Source organism: Myodes glareolus, chromosome 5 (genome assembly GCF_982192425.1).
Source record: "Myodes glareolus chromosome 5, mMyoGla1.1, whole genome shotgun sequence".
In the NCBI taxonomy this organism is placed as follows: Eukaryota; Metazoa; Chordata; class Mammalia; order Rodentia; family Cricetidae; genus Myodes; species Myodes glareolus.
Genome location: NC_142030.1, coordinates 33116237 through 33132516, shown reverse-complemented (window position 1 = coordinate 33132516; position 16280 = coordinate 33116237). Strand labels below are relative to the sequence as shown.

Sequence of the window (16280 nt, the reverse complement as noted above, 5' to 3'; positions counted from 1 at the left end):
GGGCATTTTAAAATTATTCTTTGTCTAGGGCATTATAGTGTTACTTATCTCTTTTTTTCTTTGGTTCTTCAAGACAGGATTTCTCTGTGTATCCCTGTCTGTCCTGGAACTAGCTCTGTAGATCATGCTGGCCTTGAACTCACAGAGATCCGCCAGTTTCCCCCTCCCAAATGCTTGGATTGCAGGTATGCACCACCACCGCAGGCTAGCAAACATAGTTTTTAGGTCAGCAAAGTCTGGAGTCCAAGTGTTCTTATTCTGACCCCAGTTCCCCTCCATTCTACTGTTGATTTTGACAAGTTTCTCGGCACACTTGCTTCTTCATCTATAAGATGAATGCAATTCACAGAACTGCTAGGAGGATGAATCAGGGCTCTCAGACATGTAAAGCACTGAGAATCAGCTTCCTGACCATCTGTCTGTCTTCTGGCCACATGATCAATGTCTCAACTACTCTAAGGAGCTGATGAATGAATGATACTCAAGCAGTACCCAGGTATACCTTTCTCTTTAGCACAAACATGCTCTTGAATCCTGAGCCCTCTTGCATATTTCCTTTAAACAATTCCATCATTAAACCCACCATCTTCCCTTCTAGATTGTTCCTCCTCTCTCTATTCTCAACCTCAGTCAGTAGAATTATCATTTATAGTCTGAGCCCCTAACCTAGAAATCACTTCCTTCCTAATAGGTAATGCCTACTCTTTCCTCAAGATAGCTCTGGCATTTTTTTTCTGTGGGATGCTTTCTCGGAAGACTGTATTTGTCTGTTTATTTAATTCGTTTGTTGTTGTACTAGGGAAATCCAGAGCACCAGGCATGTTAGGCAAGCATTCTACCACCGAAAGATAAAACAAGTTGTGCAAATCTCAGTTGACCGGGTTGGCTCCAAACCTGTGATTTTCTGTTTCACTCGAGTAGACAGAGATTACAGTTGTGAGCCACAGACTTTCCATAAGCATCCTTTGGCCTGCCTGTCACTCTGATGGCTTGCCATGCCTTTAAGCTGTACTGACGCAGCGTGCAACAAACATTACTTCCATGAGCAATCTTCCTTGCCCTATCAGAGAACCAGCACATACTCTGCAGCTACTATCTCTTCATGGATTCCTTTTGTGAGGACCATTATTCTACATTGCCTTTTGTGTCACGCCCCCACTTTTCCCAGCTGATCACCTGTAGTTGAAAAGTAAACCTAATTTCTTCTTTATATCCCTCTCTGCCACTGCTTATAGTACATACTCTGCCTCTCTTGCCACTACCAAGCATATAGTACATACTCAGCACATGTCTAATGCAAGAAAAAGAAAGCAGTGGCAAACATACTTCCCCTAGAAAAACAGTCCAATGTAGATCAGCAGCTACACTTTCTCACGCAGGTAAAAGAACAGAAAGTTGTCTCAAGTAAGAAAACAGAAAGGTAAGTGTACACAGCTCAGTGGCAGGGTGCTTGTTTAGTATGCACAAGGTCCTAGGCTCAATTCCTAGCACTGAAGAAGGGGGCAGGGGCAAAGGAGCAAGCAACCCAAATTCAGTATCTACCAGTTTTCAGATTAAAAACACTCCCTATAAATTCCAAGCCTCGTTGATAAACATTTTTCAATTAGTAAATAATGTAGTAGTTATCTATATTATACAAACGCCTCAATCAAACCAGCACCATGGAGATATGAAAATAAACCATAAGGTCTGCTGCACTGGAGCTCACATTTGAGGGCAGAGAAAATGAGGCAAGAGGGAGCAAGAAGGTAGATCAAAGGGCAACAGTGGAAGAGAAAACAGGACTCTGCCTCAGCTGGACTGACAATGTTGCAAAATAGATTCTTACTCTTTTCTAACATTTATTTTGTGTGTGTGTGTGTGTGTGTGTGTGTGTGTGTGTGTGTGTGCAGCATGTGTGTACCCATAGAAGCCAGAAGAAACCATCAGATCCTCTAAAACTGGAGTTATAGGTGGTTGTGAGCTACCATGTGGGTGCCAGAAACCAAACCCTGGTCTCTAGAGAAGAAACAAGTGCTGTTAACTTGAGTTATCTCTCTAGCCCCAATTCTTGATCCTTTAAAGTGTGTGTGTGTGTGTGTGTGTGTGTGTGTGTGTGCGCGCGCGTGTGGTCAGAGGACAACGTGAATCAATTATCTCCTTCCTTCTTCCATGTAGGTCCTGGCAACTGAACTCAGGTTATCAGTCTTGGTAGCAAACACCATTCAACCACTCCATTCACACCAGATTCTTGCCAGTATTGCTGAGGGAGGGTAATACTGGGCAGCCAGAGGAAACAATGCAAGTGGGATCACAAAATATCTACTTTGCTTTTCCCGCTTCCAGATTAAACCCGGGTTCCAGTAAGATCTTGACTGTCTCTAAGGTCTTTCACCTTACCCCACGCCTGTTACGCAGCATGAGTCTTAGCCTTCAATCATCCATCCTACAGATGCTCTCTGAGCCCCTGTCATGTACAGAAATCACACCAAATACTGACAATACACATATGCAGTAATGAAACAACATAGCTAGAACTCACAGCCTGATAGTGACGACAGACCATCCCTTCCAGTTCTGATATCTGGGTATGGCAGACAGAATGAACTACGGTAGAACAATACGAGCACAGACCCAAACTCAGAATATCTGAGTTCCAATGCCACTACCAAATGACTCACATTGGGCACGTTTGACTTACTCTCTCTGCATCGCACTTTCCCGTCAAGTAGGAACAGTGTGGTATGTGCAATGCTTTAGAGGTGATAGGATGTCGTGTGCAGCGAATAAATGCCATTCGGCCACGACCACACTCACCGCTTGCTCATTCCTCATCCCGATGTACCTGATGCCCAATTCCTGTGCAGCAAGGGCGATTTCGGTCACCGGGATGCCTACGACTCCGAACATGTACTCCACATTCTGGGGGTGGGGGGAGAGAGACAGAGGAATAAACGCAGATCACCAGGTGACCCAGTCTTCTTGTTCAAAGGAAAGGCCAACAGGACCCCCCACTTGCTCTCCGTCTCCATGACAACGCGTGCCCTCCCTCCCTCCCTCCCTCCCTTTCTCTCTCTCTCTCCTTCCCCCCCGGTCCGCGCCTGCTTCCTGCTGGCGATCCACCGTACTTGCGTTTTCAGAGCCTGGGCGATGACTTTAGCACCAGACACCTGCTCCTCGCTTCTGTCGCTACCCTCTCCCGAGTTACTTCCCGGCATCTTGCACCTAAAGTTACTTCACCGCACTCTCGCGGCCCACAGCCTCATAAGCCAGACAAGCTCCAGGGTCGGCCGCACGCTATTGGTGACACCCGACAGGAGGGCAGCCAACCGCTTTTAGCCAAGAGGAGAATGGGCGGGACTAGGAGGCAGTCCTCCGTGAGGCGATAATCTGAGCACGCCCATTTTCCTTTCTGCCTTTGCCCGGTTCCGCCATCAGCAGAGGCGGGATGAACAGGAGACCGCGGCCTATGCCGAGCAGGTAAGAAAGCACAACCTCCGAGGTGGCCCGCCATGGTTTCCGTCTCCACCGGGGCAGCGACGCGGCTCAGTCCCGCGCAGGCAGGTGGCACAAGCGCACGTCGAGGGTGAAGGCTGAAGCCGACCACGTGAGGAGGGGGCGTGGCTCCGGCGCGCTTTCCCCGCCCCGTCCCCCCCGCTGGGGCTTCTTGCTGCTGGGGGCGAGCCGCGCGGAGGCTGCTGGGACGCGGCTAGCTTGGAGAGAGTGGCTAGTTGAGGAAAATGATCTGTGGGGTCGTGCTGTCATGCTTCGGTACCCTCTTATTTCATAATTTTGTGGTTTTGCACGTCACAGATTGTGCACGTTACTTAAGTCTGTGCTCAGAGGTCTACTTTTTCTCATAGATGACACCCAACTGGTTTGTCGAGAGATAAACTTGTCCAGAACATTCTTCACACCGCAGCTGCCCCTGCCCTCTGCCTGGTTTTTATTTATTTATTTTTGTTCCAGTTGAGTATCACTAAATTAATAATGTTGGTTGCTCTCGACTTACGGATTCAAGGCGAAGCCTGCTGTCTATACAGCAAATGGATTCCTTTCTCAAAACAATCACTACCAGAACTCTGTATGAAGTGCACACTTAACTCTGATTAGAACAAATCACTTTAATTCAGATTAAGTATTTTTTTAATAAAAGAATCAGTCTCCAACTGACCATATTTTGCCATTTAGCCAAGAAAAAAAACATTGAGCTGGTTCTTGTCTTCAGCTGCAGTCCACAGTACAGCATTTCACGCTTCCCTCGTTGCCTGTAGTGATTCAGCAGAAGCGATGTGAACACTGTCTGGAAGGCCAAGAGTCACTCCTGTTGTGTCCCACTGCACCATAATAACCCCGGGATCTGGAATTTACACAAAGCACTCTGCAGGCATTGCACATGTTAATCATACCCCCTGTTGTTTTTGTTGGCAGTATGCTTGAGATTTTGTTGAAATTTGCCGTGGTTGAGTCAGACATGGTGGTGTGTGCCTTTAAAGCCTAGCACTTGGGAAGCAGAGACAGGTGGATTTCTGTGAATGAGAGCCTCGCTACTCTACCTAGTGTGTTCCAGGACATCAGGGCTATGTAGAGAGATCCCTGTCTGAAATGACAAACAAAAACGAAGAAAGAGGAAGGAAGAAATAAAAGAAAGGAAGAAATCTGGCATTTTAAAAATAATTTATTTAACTTTATTTTATGTGCATTGGTGTGAAGGTGTCAGGTCCCCGGGAACTGAGGTCACAGACAGTTGTGAGCTGCCATGTGAGTGCTGGGAATTGAACCCAGGTCCTGTGAAAGAGCAGCCAGTGATCCTAATCACTGAGTCATCTCTCCAGCTCCTTGGCGTTGTTTTTAAATTTACTTGTTGCTCAAAGGAAAAATAATCTTTTTGTTTTGTTTTTATTTTTTCGAGACAGGTTTTTTCCATAGCTTTGACTCTCCTGGAACTTGCTTTGTAGACCAGGCTGGCCTCGAACTCAGAGATCCACCTGTCTCTGCTTCCCAAGTGCTGGGATTAAAGGCACCACTGCCCCGCTGGAAGAATAAATCTTTTAAAAATGTACTAGGAATTGAACTTAGAACCTTGTGCGTATCAGGCAAGCACTCTACCACTGAGCTGTATCACCAGCTCTAAATTTTAACTTTCTTAAAAGCAGAAGGCTAGGGGGTTGGAGAGATGGCTCGGTGGTTAAGAGCAGTGGTGACCCTCCACGTGGCCTGAGTTTGATTTTCAGCACCCACATGGTGTCTCACAACCCTCTATAACTCCAGTTCCAAGGAAACAGATGGCCTCTTCTGGCCTCTGAGGGCACCAAGCACACACATAGAACATGACATGCATGCAGGCAAACCACCCGTACACATGAAATAAAATAATAGTAATAATAATAATAAAAAGAAGAAGAAGAATAAGAAGAAGAAGAAGAAAAAAAAGAAAAGAAGAAAAGGCAGTGTTGGTAACAAACTTTCCAAAGGGCAGAGCCAATTGTCAGAGTCTAAATAGTGATTATTTTAATGATCGAGATTTGAGATTATGAGAAGTGACTTGACAACTTTCCTCCAAGTGGGTGAAGATACTATCTAGGTGCCCGGGAGAAGCAGTGAGACCTGTAGGTGGGATGAGGTGAGGCATGCCTACAATACCTGTACTCAGGAGGCTAAGGCGGGAGGATTCAAGCTGAAGGCCAGCCTGGGCTAGACTGTTCCTGACCCAAAAATAAGTGATTAAAAAGAACCGCAATATTATGCCCAGGAAGATTAACTTTCAGAAGAAGGCAGCTTCTATAGGCAGTAATTCCATGGCCCCAGATTGTGATTTTATCTCTGTCGGTTCATACAAACAGTAGGAATCTTTGTGCTCATTTTAAACACAACCTTAGCTGAGCCTGTGACAAATAGGCCATGCCTTACCAAAAAGTGCTGCTTGGTTACCAAATAAAGAAGGGATTAGGGTTATTTGTTAGTCTAACTTCATTTTGTTATCGTGACAAACACCTGACACAAAGCACATTCAGGGAGGAGAAGGAGTCATAGTCCATCTCTGAGAGAAGGTTGTCGGGTCGGAACTCAAGGCAGGAACCATGGAGAAACCTACTCGCTGGCTCACTCTACTACTCCCTGCCTGGTGCTTAATGAGCTTTTTCATATAGCCACCTGCCCTATGAGCTGGGCCCTCCTGCCTTGATTCATATCTATCTTGATTCGTCGCCCGCAGATGTGCTTGCAGACTGGCAGCTCCTTTATGCAGACCCATTGCTCAGTTGACTTCAGGCTGTTTCAGGTTGACGATCGATGCTAACTAGGAAATTTGTGACATATTGTAGAAGGACTCAAAACTCAAAGTGGCTGACAATCAAAGAAAATGGAAACGGAGTCCATATCTTCTGCTTTTCTGGTATGGGGATTGAACCCAGGGCCTTGTGCTTGCTAGGCAGCTATGATACCTGCTGGGCCTGGGAATCGCGCAGATGTTAAAGAGGAGACCGCCAAAGCTAGAGAGCAGAAGCAGCTTTATTCCATCCCCGCGGGTACCAGAATGTCTAACTAGTTAGGGCCACGAGCAGGGGGATCCGTGTTGTGACCCTGAGCAGGGGGAGTTGGTCCTTTGTGAAGCAAAAGCTGCAAGTTGGGGGCAGGGTCGGAGTGATACAAGAAAAAGAATCTTTACAATTTGAGGTTAAATTCTGGGTGACAGTTTGGGTACATTCTGGGAATTTATAACTTGTGATAGCGTTTTATAATTAGTAGTACAATTTGTGATAACTAGGTGTTTGTACAAACTTAACAGGGTTTGTGGAAACTTGCTTACACAAGTCTGTGGGTGTCTTAACACAACAGAGAGCTTAATTTTTAACCAACTGTTTCCCCGTGACTGAGAATATAGGGCAGCGGTCAAGCAATAGAAGAAGCTGGATAGGTGGGTTAATGGTCAGACTTACTCTGAGGTCTTCGTACCTCTAAGCCCTGTTTTTACTTTTTTTTTTTTTTTTTTTTTGGTTTTTTTCAAGACAAGGTTTTTCTGTAGCTTTGGTGCCTGTCCTGGAACTAGCTCCTGTAGACCAGGCTGGCCTTGAACTCACAGAGGTCCACCTGCCTCTGGAATTAAAGGCTTACACCACCAGCCTGTTTTTACTTTTTTTATGTTAATGCAGGGTTTCACTAAGTTGTCCAGGTAGGCCTTGAACTTTGGTTCTTCTTGGCTCGGCCTTCTGAGTAGCTAAGAGCACACAGCTATGCCACCTGCAAGTAAAAAGCCAGGAACAAAAATGAAAAGGAAATCTATATAGAGCACTATTTTTACAAACAACCCTTAAACTACACTGTAGGAAATGCGCTGTAGAAAACATCAACAGAGACAGAACAGGCATCAAATCATGGATAAAATGGTTGCTTGAGTGAAAAAGGCTCAGTTGATTCTGTTTGCTTCTCTCTCATTGAATTTATCACCTTTATAGTAGCAAAGCTTAGAGACAAGCTTGAAGCAAAACTGCCCATGGGAGATAACTTTAGACGCTGGAGCCGTCAGGGACAGCTCAGTAATAACTCAATAATAAAAGCTCCTGGTCCCTGTGTTGTTGAAAGCACTAAGCAGTTTTCCCTGGTACCCTCTGACCTAGAGAAGATGGGTTCCTGCCTAAAGCCTGAACTTTTGCCTGGCCCCGAAACCAGGAGCACTGTGGAAAGAAAACCGAAAGAATGTGGTTTTCCTGCTTTGTCCGTTCTGGCTTTGCTTTGTTTGTCTTTTCTTTTTAAAGTAAATTTGAAAGAGGTTTAACATTAGCAATAACTACCGCAATGATATGTGTGCTATGAAGGCATAATGGCTCTCAGCAATGTAGTGTTTCTCCTTAGAATAGAGAACTACAAAGTCCCCAGGGTTGAACTAGGGACATTTTTAGAATGGAAGACTTAAGACCATAAACAGGTTTCTTCATCATAACCTTTGAGCTCCTTCTTGGGGCTTATCAGCAACTCAGTGTTTTCTTATAGTTAATATTTATGGCATCTTTTAGAAACATGAAAGGATCAGAAGTTACTACATCTCTCCAAGCTCAGGAAAGCCACACAGTGGGCCAGCCTCCTGTGTCCCGCCCTGACTGCATCTCCTTTCCCATCCCATAGAGGGAGCCATTACTTTGAACTTAATGTTTATAATACCTTCATTATCCATTTTTAGGGTGTCTTAATCCATTTTCTGTTGTTGTAAAAGAGTACATGACGCTAGGCATTACCTATTGTTCTGTGGTGCAGGGGAAGCTATTGTTCCACCTCCATCCCTGACCCTTCCCCTGCTTTTTATTTTGAGATAGGGTCTGTGAGTTGCCTAGCCTGGCCTTGAACTCACTCTGGAAAGCCTTGAACTTGTGAGCCTTTGCTTTAGCTTCCCAAGAAACTGGGGATTATGGAGTCTGCATTATCAACCCTGGTCACTGCTAAGTACTGTGTAAGTACTCATTTCTGTCCACTTTTCTAGCAGCTCAGAAGAGTCCATTACTAGAATCCGTTTTTGGTGAGAACTTCAGAGCAGGAAGGCAAGCAAATGTGTGAGAAAGAGAGAAAAAGAAGGCCAAACTAGAGATGGCTAACTTATTCCTAAACAATTCATGAGGATAAATGACTCAGACTTCCCCCACTAGACCCCACCTTCCAGCATGGCTGTGTTAAGGTAAATATACCATTTAGGGGAACACAATCAAACAGTAGCAGACTTTTAGGTTAGTTTCTCAGGGTATGGAAAGTGTACTCTGAAGATTTTTTTATGTCTCACACCTATGTGAGTTTCTGTGTATAATACTGGTGTGGGGGTATTGCCAGTCTTATCAAAAATTGTTCTCCAAAGTCATTGTAATAACTTGCCTTCATACCATTATTGTGTGAGAACTGCCCTTTTCACCATCAATTGGAACCTTACAGTTTTTGTTTTTGCCAATCTAGTCTGGCGTGGTAGTGCACATTTATAATTCTAACACTTGGGAGACAGAGCAGACAGGTTCATCCTCAGCTACATCGTGAATTCAAGGCCAGTCTTGATTCCTTTTAGGAAGAGGATTAATAGCAGGGAACAAAGAAGGGTAACAAGGAAGAATATGATTGAAATGCATCACGTTGATTGTGAGCCACCATGTGGTTGCTGGGGATTGAACTCAGGACCCTTGGATAATAGTCAGTGCTTTTAGCCTCTGAGCTGTCTCTCTGGCTCTTTAGCCATCTCTCCATGGGATTTTATATCTTAGGGAATATAAGAAATCTCTTAAGACATTTTTGGTTATCACTATTAAGGGACACTATGGGCAACAGTGTCTACGATCTGGGTGTTTTGTTTTGTTTTGTTTTTGTTTTTCGAGACAAGAGTTTCTCTGTAGCTTTGGGGCCTCTCCTGGAACTAGCTCTTATAGACCAGGCTGGCGCTGAACTCACAGACATCTGCCTGCCTCTGCTCCCGAGTGCTGGGATTAAAGGCAGGTGCCACCACTGCTGGCATCTGAGTATTTTGTTTAATAACCTGTATTTGCCCTGACAGCATATAATTATCTAGTCCAGATGGCCTGGTGGCCCTTGCCTTTAATTCCAGCACTAGGAAGGCAGATGTGGTTAGATTTTTATGAGTTCTAAGCAAATATGGATTAGTCCAAAGTATCAATATTGCAGAATTGAAAAATGTTTATTTTATTCTTTTTGTTTTGTTTTGTCAAGACAGACTTTCTCTATGTAGGCCTGGCTGTTCTGGATTTCACTCTGTGGACCAGGCTGGTCTTGAGCTCAGGGATTCTCCTGCCTCTGCCTCCTAAGTGCTGGGATTAAAGATGTGTGTTACGACTGCCTGGCTTCATGTCATTCTTTTGTTGCATGCATACATACATACATACACACACACACACACACACACACACACACACACACAATTCAAGTAACTAGCTGGGCTGTGGTGGTTCATGCCTTTGGTCCCAGCACTTGGGAGACAGAGATGGGTGAGTCTCTGTGGGTTTGGGGCCAGCCTGGTCTACAGAGTGAGTTTAAGGACGGCAAGGGTACACAGAGAAACCCTCTCTCAAAACAAACAAATAAAAAACCACCACTACCACCACCACCAACAACAACAACAAAAATACTGCTGTTGTCAGTGATTATAATGACACTGTGAAACTTTTGGGAAAGACAGTGGCAGATTAATTATGCTTAAATAAATATGAATATTTTCTTATATTTATTTTAAAATATAAATTTAAAATATTTCAAATTTACAATAAACTTAATACTTTAAAAAAAGAAATGCATCACATACATAGGTGAAATCTCATAATAAAACCTATTATGCATATTTAACATGCTAAAAAACATTAAAATAAAATTATAATTTTTTTGCCAACTTGATTGGCATAAGATAACTTCTCATTTCCAAAGATACTGTGATTATGAATGAAGCAAAGTTTTTGCCCTTTTCTTTACTAGATTTTTTTATCTTTTTCTTATTGGTTCATAGATATCTTTTATATGTCCTGAATGCAAATTATTTGTCTTTTAACTTTGTTTATAGTTGCTTTTTTTATTTTTGAGAAAAAATTTCCCTACTTGAGCCACACTAGTCTTAAATTAGAGATCTGCCTGTAGTTCCCTTTGAGATGCTGAATTTTCTAATTATCTGCGATAATTGTTTGCCTTTATGTTTTATTTTTTGTATCTCATTTTATAAGTGGTCTCTAATTTGAAACTTTTAACCCTTTTTCTGTGTCAGAAGTTTGTTTTATTTTTTGTATTTATTTGATTTTCTTTTTTTTAATATTTATTATGTTTACAATATTCTCTCTGTGTGTATGTCTGCAGGCCAGAAGAGGGCACCAGACCTCATTACAGATGGTTGTGAGCCACCATGTGGTTGCTGGAATTGAACTCAGGACCTTTGGAAGATCAGGCAATGCTCTTAACCACTGAGCCATCTCTCCAGCCCTTTATTTGATTTTCTTTGACCTTGTTTGGACTTACTAGATAGTCTAAGCTAGGTTTGAACTTGATATCCTGCTGCCTCAGCTTCCCAAGTGCTGGGATCACCAATGTGTACCACTATGCCAAGTTCATTAAGTCTAGTTTACCTGGTCTAGGTGACCTGGTCCAGCAAGTCATTCTTCAGTGACAGGATCCTGAGGGGGAGACCCAGGGATGAGGGAACAGAAAATAAAAAATAACAACAAAACACCCAGAAACTCTGGGATCAGGAGATCTCAATTAAGCTGATGGTTTATGCCAAGTAAGTATAGCATCTTATATACATTTTACAGGGGAAAAATGGGCAGAGTCAACAGAAAGCTATCATACAATGAAATGGTGTCGGCAGGAAGCTAATCAAGCAATGATGTACAAAGGGCACACGGTATGTCAAGTGTGTAGTCAGAGCACATGGCAGCTTTGGGACTGATAATCCCAGTCTCTTCAGGGGAAAAGCCAGGTTCCCAGGAACCAAAACCTTAACTCCTTCCAAGCCCTCAACCCAGCCCCAGATCAGGTCTTGCCAAGTCTGCCTCTGGGCAAGTCCATAGAACTAGTGTTCTCTTTGTTATTTCATCAGCGCCTCAGAGGAAGCCTTGGATTGGCCTGGCTCCCAACAACCAGGAAATACACATACACAAGGGGCAGGAGTGTGTGGAACCTGCACTTGTTTCTATACAATACTTTTATCAATTAGGCTTGCTTGAATAGCTATCCACCCAAAATTCAGTGGTTAAAAAAACAAACAAACAAACAAAAAAAAAAAAACCCTTCATATCTGTGAGCCCAGGTTCAGGTGGTCTCATGCTCAGCTGGGCTCATTCACGAGTCTGATCATTTACCTGTCACCTAGATTACACTGGCAGTTGACAAATGGGGCTGTCTGTCTGGGCGTCGGGCATATCTGCCCCTGAAACACATCTCACTAGACACCTGCTTTCTTCATAGCTGTAGAATGGAACAAGACCTGTTGTGTAAGCCTTTGCACATTTGGTAATGTCCCATTTGACACAAGTTACTTGGCTAAACTTAGACTCGACTCCGAGTTAAATTACATTATGAGGAAATAGAGAGGGAACTAATTGATTGGCTTTTGTAATAGTCAAGTTGCCATAATAGTCAGTTGTTTGAGCACCAATTTGTAACAGTTCATTCTGATTCCAGTATCATGTTCTGTCGCTTTAGATACATATCAAGCTTCATGTATGCATCACTTTCCTCTTGTTATGGTAAAACACCATGGCCAAAGTAACTTCAGAAAGAAAGAGTGTATTTTGGTTACAGATCCAGAGGGATAGCGCCCATCAAGGCAGGGAAGGCATGGCAGGGTGGCAGAAACGGGAAACAGACTGATCACATTTTCATTCACATAGGAAGGGGGTGGGGTGAGAGAGAGAGATTGATTCCCATGTGCAAGAAGCATAATGAGGCTATAAACCCTTAAAGTGACCCCCTGCCCAGTGACATACTTTATCTGGAAAGACTCCGCCTCCTAATGATACTATAACCTCCCCTAACAGTGCCAACAACAAGGCTCAAGTGGGCAAATGCATGAGTCTATGGGGTACATTCTTAATTCAAGTCATTATATATATGTATGTGTATATATATATATATACATCACATATATACATGTTTGTGTTTGTTCTATTTCCATCATATATATATAGGTATAGATATATATAAATAAAACTTTCTATTCATTTCCTCTTCTGACACCTATATGATACTATTTTGTCTATTTTGACAGTGTCTTCAGAGTTTTAAGTTTGGTTTGGTTTTTCGAGACAGGGTTTCTCTGTGGGACGGTCCTGGTTGTCCTGAAACTCACTTTATAGACCAGGCTGACCCCGAACTCACTGAGATCTGCCTGCCTTTGCCTTCCAAGTGCTGGAATCAAAGGTGTGAGCCGCCGCCACCACCAGGCTCGTTTTGTTAAGACGAGGTTTCTCTATGTACTGAGGTTGACCTGGAACTAGTTATATAGCCCAGTCTGGCCTTGAACTCACAATCCTCCTGCTTCAGGCTCCCAGGTGCTGAAATTACAGATCTGAGCCACCACATCTGGCTTCTGCCTTATTCTCTGTGTGTGTGTGTGTGTGTGTGTGTGTGTGTGTGTGTATTTTGTATGTACATATTTGAGTAGCATGTGCAATTACATGTTGAGGCAGATGCCGGATGTCTTTTTCAATTGCTCTCTAACTTAATTTTAAGACATGGTCTCCCTGAACCTGGAGCTCATCAGTTCAGCTAGACTGGCTGACCACTGAGCTCTAGGGAGTCCACCTTTCCCCCCAGTATTAGATTACAGCCATACACCAGTGTTCCCCACATTCACGTGAGTGCTGAAGATATGAGGTAATGTGCATGGCCAGCAGATTACAAACCAAGGCCCCTCCTGAGGGCATCTTCTCTATGAGTTTTAAGGAAACTAATAAAAAGGAAAGAAGAGCCTACAGAGCCTCCAGACTAAAAGGCACTTAAAAGGTCTGATTTTTTTCAAATGGGCCACAGTAAATTAATGTATAGTGGGTGACAAAGCTGTTTTTTAATAATTTTTTTTTATTTTATGTGTACTGGCATTTTGCCTGCATGTATGTGTGTGAAAGAGTGTCATATTCCTTGTCACTGGGGTTACAGACGGCCATGAGCTGCCATGTGGTTGCTGGGAATTGAACCCAGGACCTCTGGAAGAGCAGCCAGTGCTCTTAACCACTGAGCCATTCTTCCAGTCCCAATAAAACTGTTTTAAAAAAAGGAAAAAGAAAGAAAGGAAGGAAGGAAGGAAGGAAGAAAAAAAGAGAGAGACATAGTGGTTCTAAAAGTGTTTTAATTAGACAAGCATTTATGAGTAAGGTTGTCTGACTTAATAAAACAAAAACAAAACCTAGACACCTAGACACATAGTTAAATTTTAGCTTTAGATTCTCAGTGGAAAAAGTTTTAATATAAAGATACTCTTAACATGCGAAATTATGTGAAATTCAAATCTGACAGGATTTCCCATGTCTGACAAAAGCCATAATTTTTATTTAAGGTGGTAAAGAACTTTGCATTCGCCAGCCTTCCTCGTAACTAGAAGAGGTTGCTAGGCAACCTTTGGGGAAAGTCAGTGGAACTGGCAAGTACCTCCTACTTTTGCACCACGTGGGGCCTAGACTTGGAGCTGCCATCTTGCCACCACAGGGTTATCCTGCAGATGGAAGACACATGCAAAGGCAGAAAGAGAAGAATCCAAGTCTTAGTGAAACCTTGAGTCTGACCTCATGGGGAAAAAATTCTTCTATATCCTATGTAGGTGGAAGTTTCTATCCTACAAGCTGCTCCTAAGTAATCGTGCAGAGGCTTAATATTAATTGTAAATGTTTGGCCAGTGGCTTAGGATTGTTACTAGCTAACTCAAATTTTGAAGTCAAGATGCCTTTAAAATATATTTTGGTTTAGCTTAGCAGCCTGTACAATGAAATGTCTCTCTGTATTTAGCTCATTCACAGTAAAAAAAATTTTAAAGAAAACACAATAATATGCATAATCCAGACTCTCTGTGTATTTTCCATCTTTACATGGCTTGTTTTTTACTCCTTTAATCTATGTCTGTCTGTACTCATTAATATTACTTTTACTGTCTCTTTAAAGACTTTGTTTTATTTTTTAAACTTATTTCTTTTTATAATTGCCTGTACTCTTTTTCTTATCTCTCCAAGCCTACATACATTTCTCCAACACTGTGACCTTTTCAGAGGTTTATTTTTGTCTGAATCTGTCTTTATTGCGTATCTGTATTATTTTCTGATCAGGATCACTTTAAAAAAAATGATAAGCAGGCATGGCTAGGACCAACTCCATGGCCCTGCCTGTTTGCTCTGCCCAGTTCAACATGGTGGAAGTAATGTTCACTGCCTCTGTGAACCATGCTCAGTGTCCCAGCTCCAGGGACACAGCGGGTCTATGTTGCCATTAGCAGATTGTAGCACACTACTCACAAACCCCATTTAAGTGCAGAACCTCCTGAAAGAACCAGAGTTCGTGCTACTAGCAAGAGTTGGGGGGGGTGCCCTTTTTTTTTTTTTTAAAGAAACTGTGAAATTTTTACTGCTAGTTCTGAATCAGGAAGCCTTCTCTTGGAGGAGCCACACTTCTTTGCTTGCTACCAACAAACAGAGCCTATCTGAAAAAAAAAATGTGGCTACCAAGAATCTGTGCTTGGCTCCCATTTTTGTGGGTCTAGAAGCTCTCTCTCTCTTTTTTTTAAACTTTTTTTAGGTCTTATGTGGATCCATGTCCCATTTGGTGGACGCCATTTTGTAGGTAGAGATCGCTTGTTCGTTTCCGGGCCACCCAGACCTTAAATAATCACATTATATTAATTACTACACTTCTTGGTTAATAGCTTAGGCTTCTTATTAACTAACCCTTACATCTTAAATTAACCCATTTCTATTCATCTATGTATTGCCATGAGACTCGTGGTTTGCTGGTAAGGTTCTCAGGCATCTGTCTCCTTTGGCAACTACATGATATCTCTTCGACTCCGCTTACCCTCTCTCTACATCTGTTTGAATTTTCCATCTGGCTTTACTCTGTTAAACCATTGGCTGAAAGCAGCTTCTTTATTAACCAATGACAATAGAACATGTTCACAGCATACAGAGGGGAAGCCCACATCAAGGGAGGAGGGTGGAAGGGGACTGGGGAAAAAATGTATAGCCCATTCTTATCCAAACAGTTAAAATGAAGAACAAGACTGTAGTTCTGTGCAAAGTTGTGCAAGTGGTCGCAGTTCTATGGGAAATGGTATTCTACAGAAGACTCACTAGAACCATAGTTGAGACCTTTTCCATTAACACAGAAATTCAATGCATTTTCAAGATTCAAGTTTCAAGATTTGGAGAGATACTAACATTCTGTCACATAATTAATTAGAAAGTAGTTGAACAGAATTTTAGGAAGACTATATTAAAGAAAGGGAACATGAGTTTTGTTAGTTCTTGCTGAAGGCAACTTGAATTGATTTCTTAGGAAATTAACGAAATCTTAGCCGCTAAAGTATTATTAAGAAGAGCACTCCCATTCTCAACATCTTGGTGAGTAAACTAACAGCTTTATTAATGAAGGCACAGTGGGATGCAACAGTGAATGCCAGCTGCAGGGGTGGTGGTTTCGTCCTAAGGAATGAGCACCTTGGGGGAATGTGATGCTGATGTACTGCTGAGAGTTACACACTTCCACAGGCAAGTGGGATTATGCGTTGAAGCATAGTCCCATGCTTAGCAAACTGAAATAGAAAGGACACCCAGGAACTGCACTATGTCAAATTGCCA

General features: G+C 42.8%; 2 protein-coding genes across 3 annotated transcripts in view; one reads left to right on the top strand and one right to left on the bottom strand.

Annotated features, from left to right (window-relative positions):
• Hacl1 (2-hydroxyacyl-CoA lyase 1) overlaps positions 1-3299 on the bottom strand; it is a 35247-nt gene extending 31948 nt beyond the window's left edge. The window contains exons 1-2 of the mRNA XM_087906223.1: positions 3108-3299; positions 2797-2901 (exon numbers count right to left, since the gene is read on the bottom strand). Of these exons, the coding sequence (XP_087762349.1) occupies positions 2797-2901; positions 3108-3197 (195 nt within the window). The 5' untranslated portion in view covers positions 3198-3299. The remainder of the gene's footprint in view (positions 1-2796; positions 2902-3107) is intronic.
• Positions 3300-3313: 14 nt separating this feature from the next.
• Positions 3314-16280, top strand: part of Btd (biotinidase) — a 35036-nt gene continuing 22069 nt past the window's right edge. Inside the window, exon 1 of one of the 2 annotated variants that reach the window (XM_048421288.3) lies at positions 3314-3459. In XM_048421288.3, the coding sequence (XP_048277245.3) occupies positions 3428-3459 (32 nt within the window). In that variant the 5' untranslated portion in view covers positions 3314-3427. The remainder of the gene's footprint in view (positions 3460-16280) is intronic. The other variant, XM_048421291.3, reaches the window with a different exon arrangement.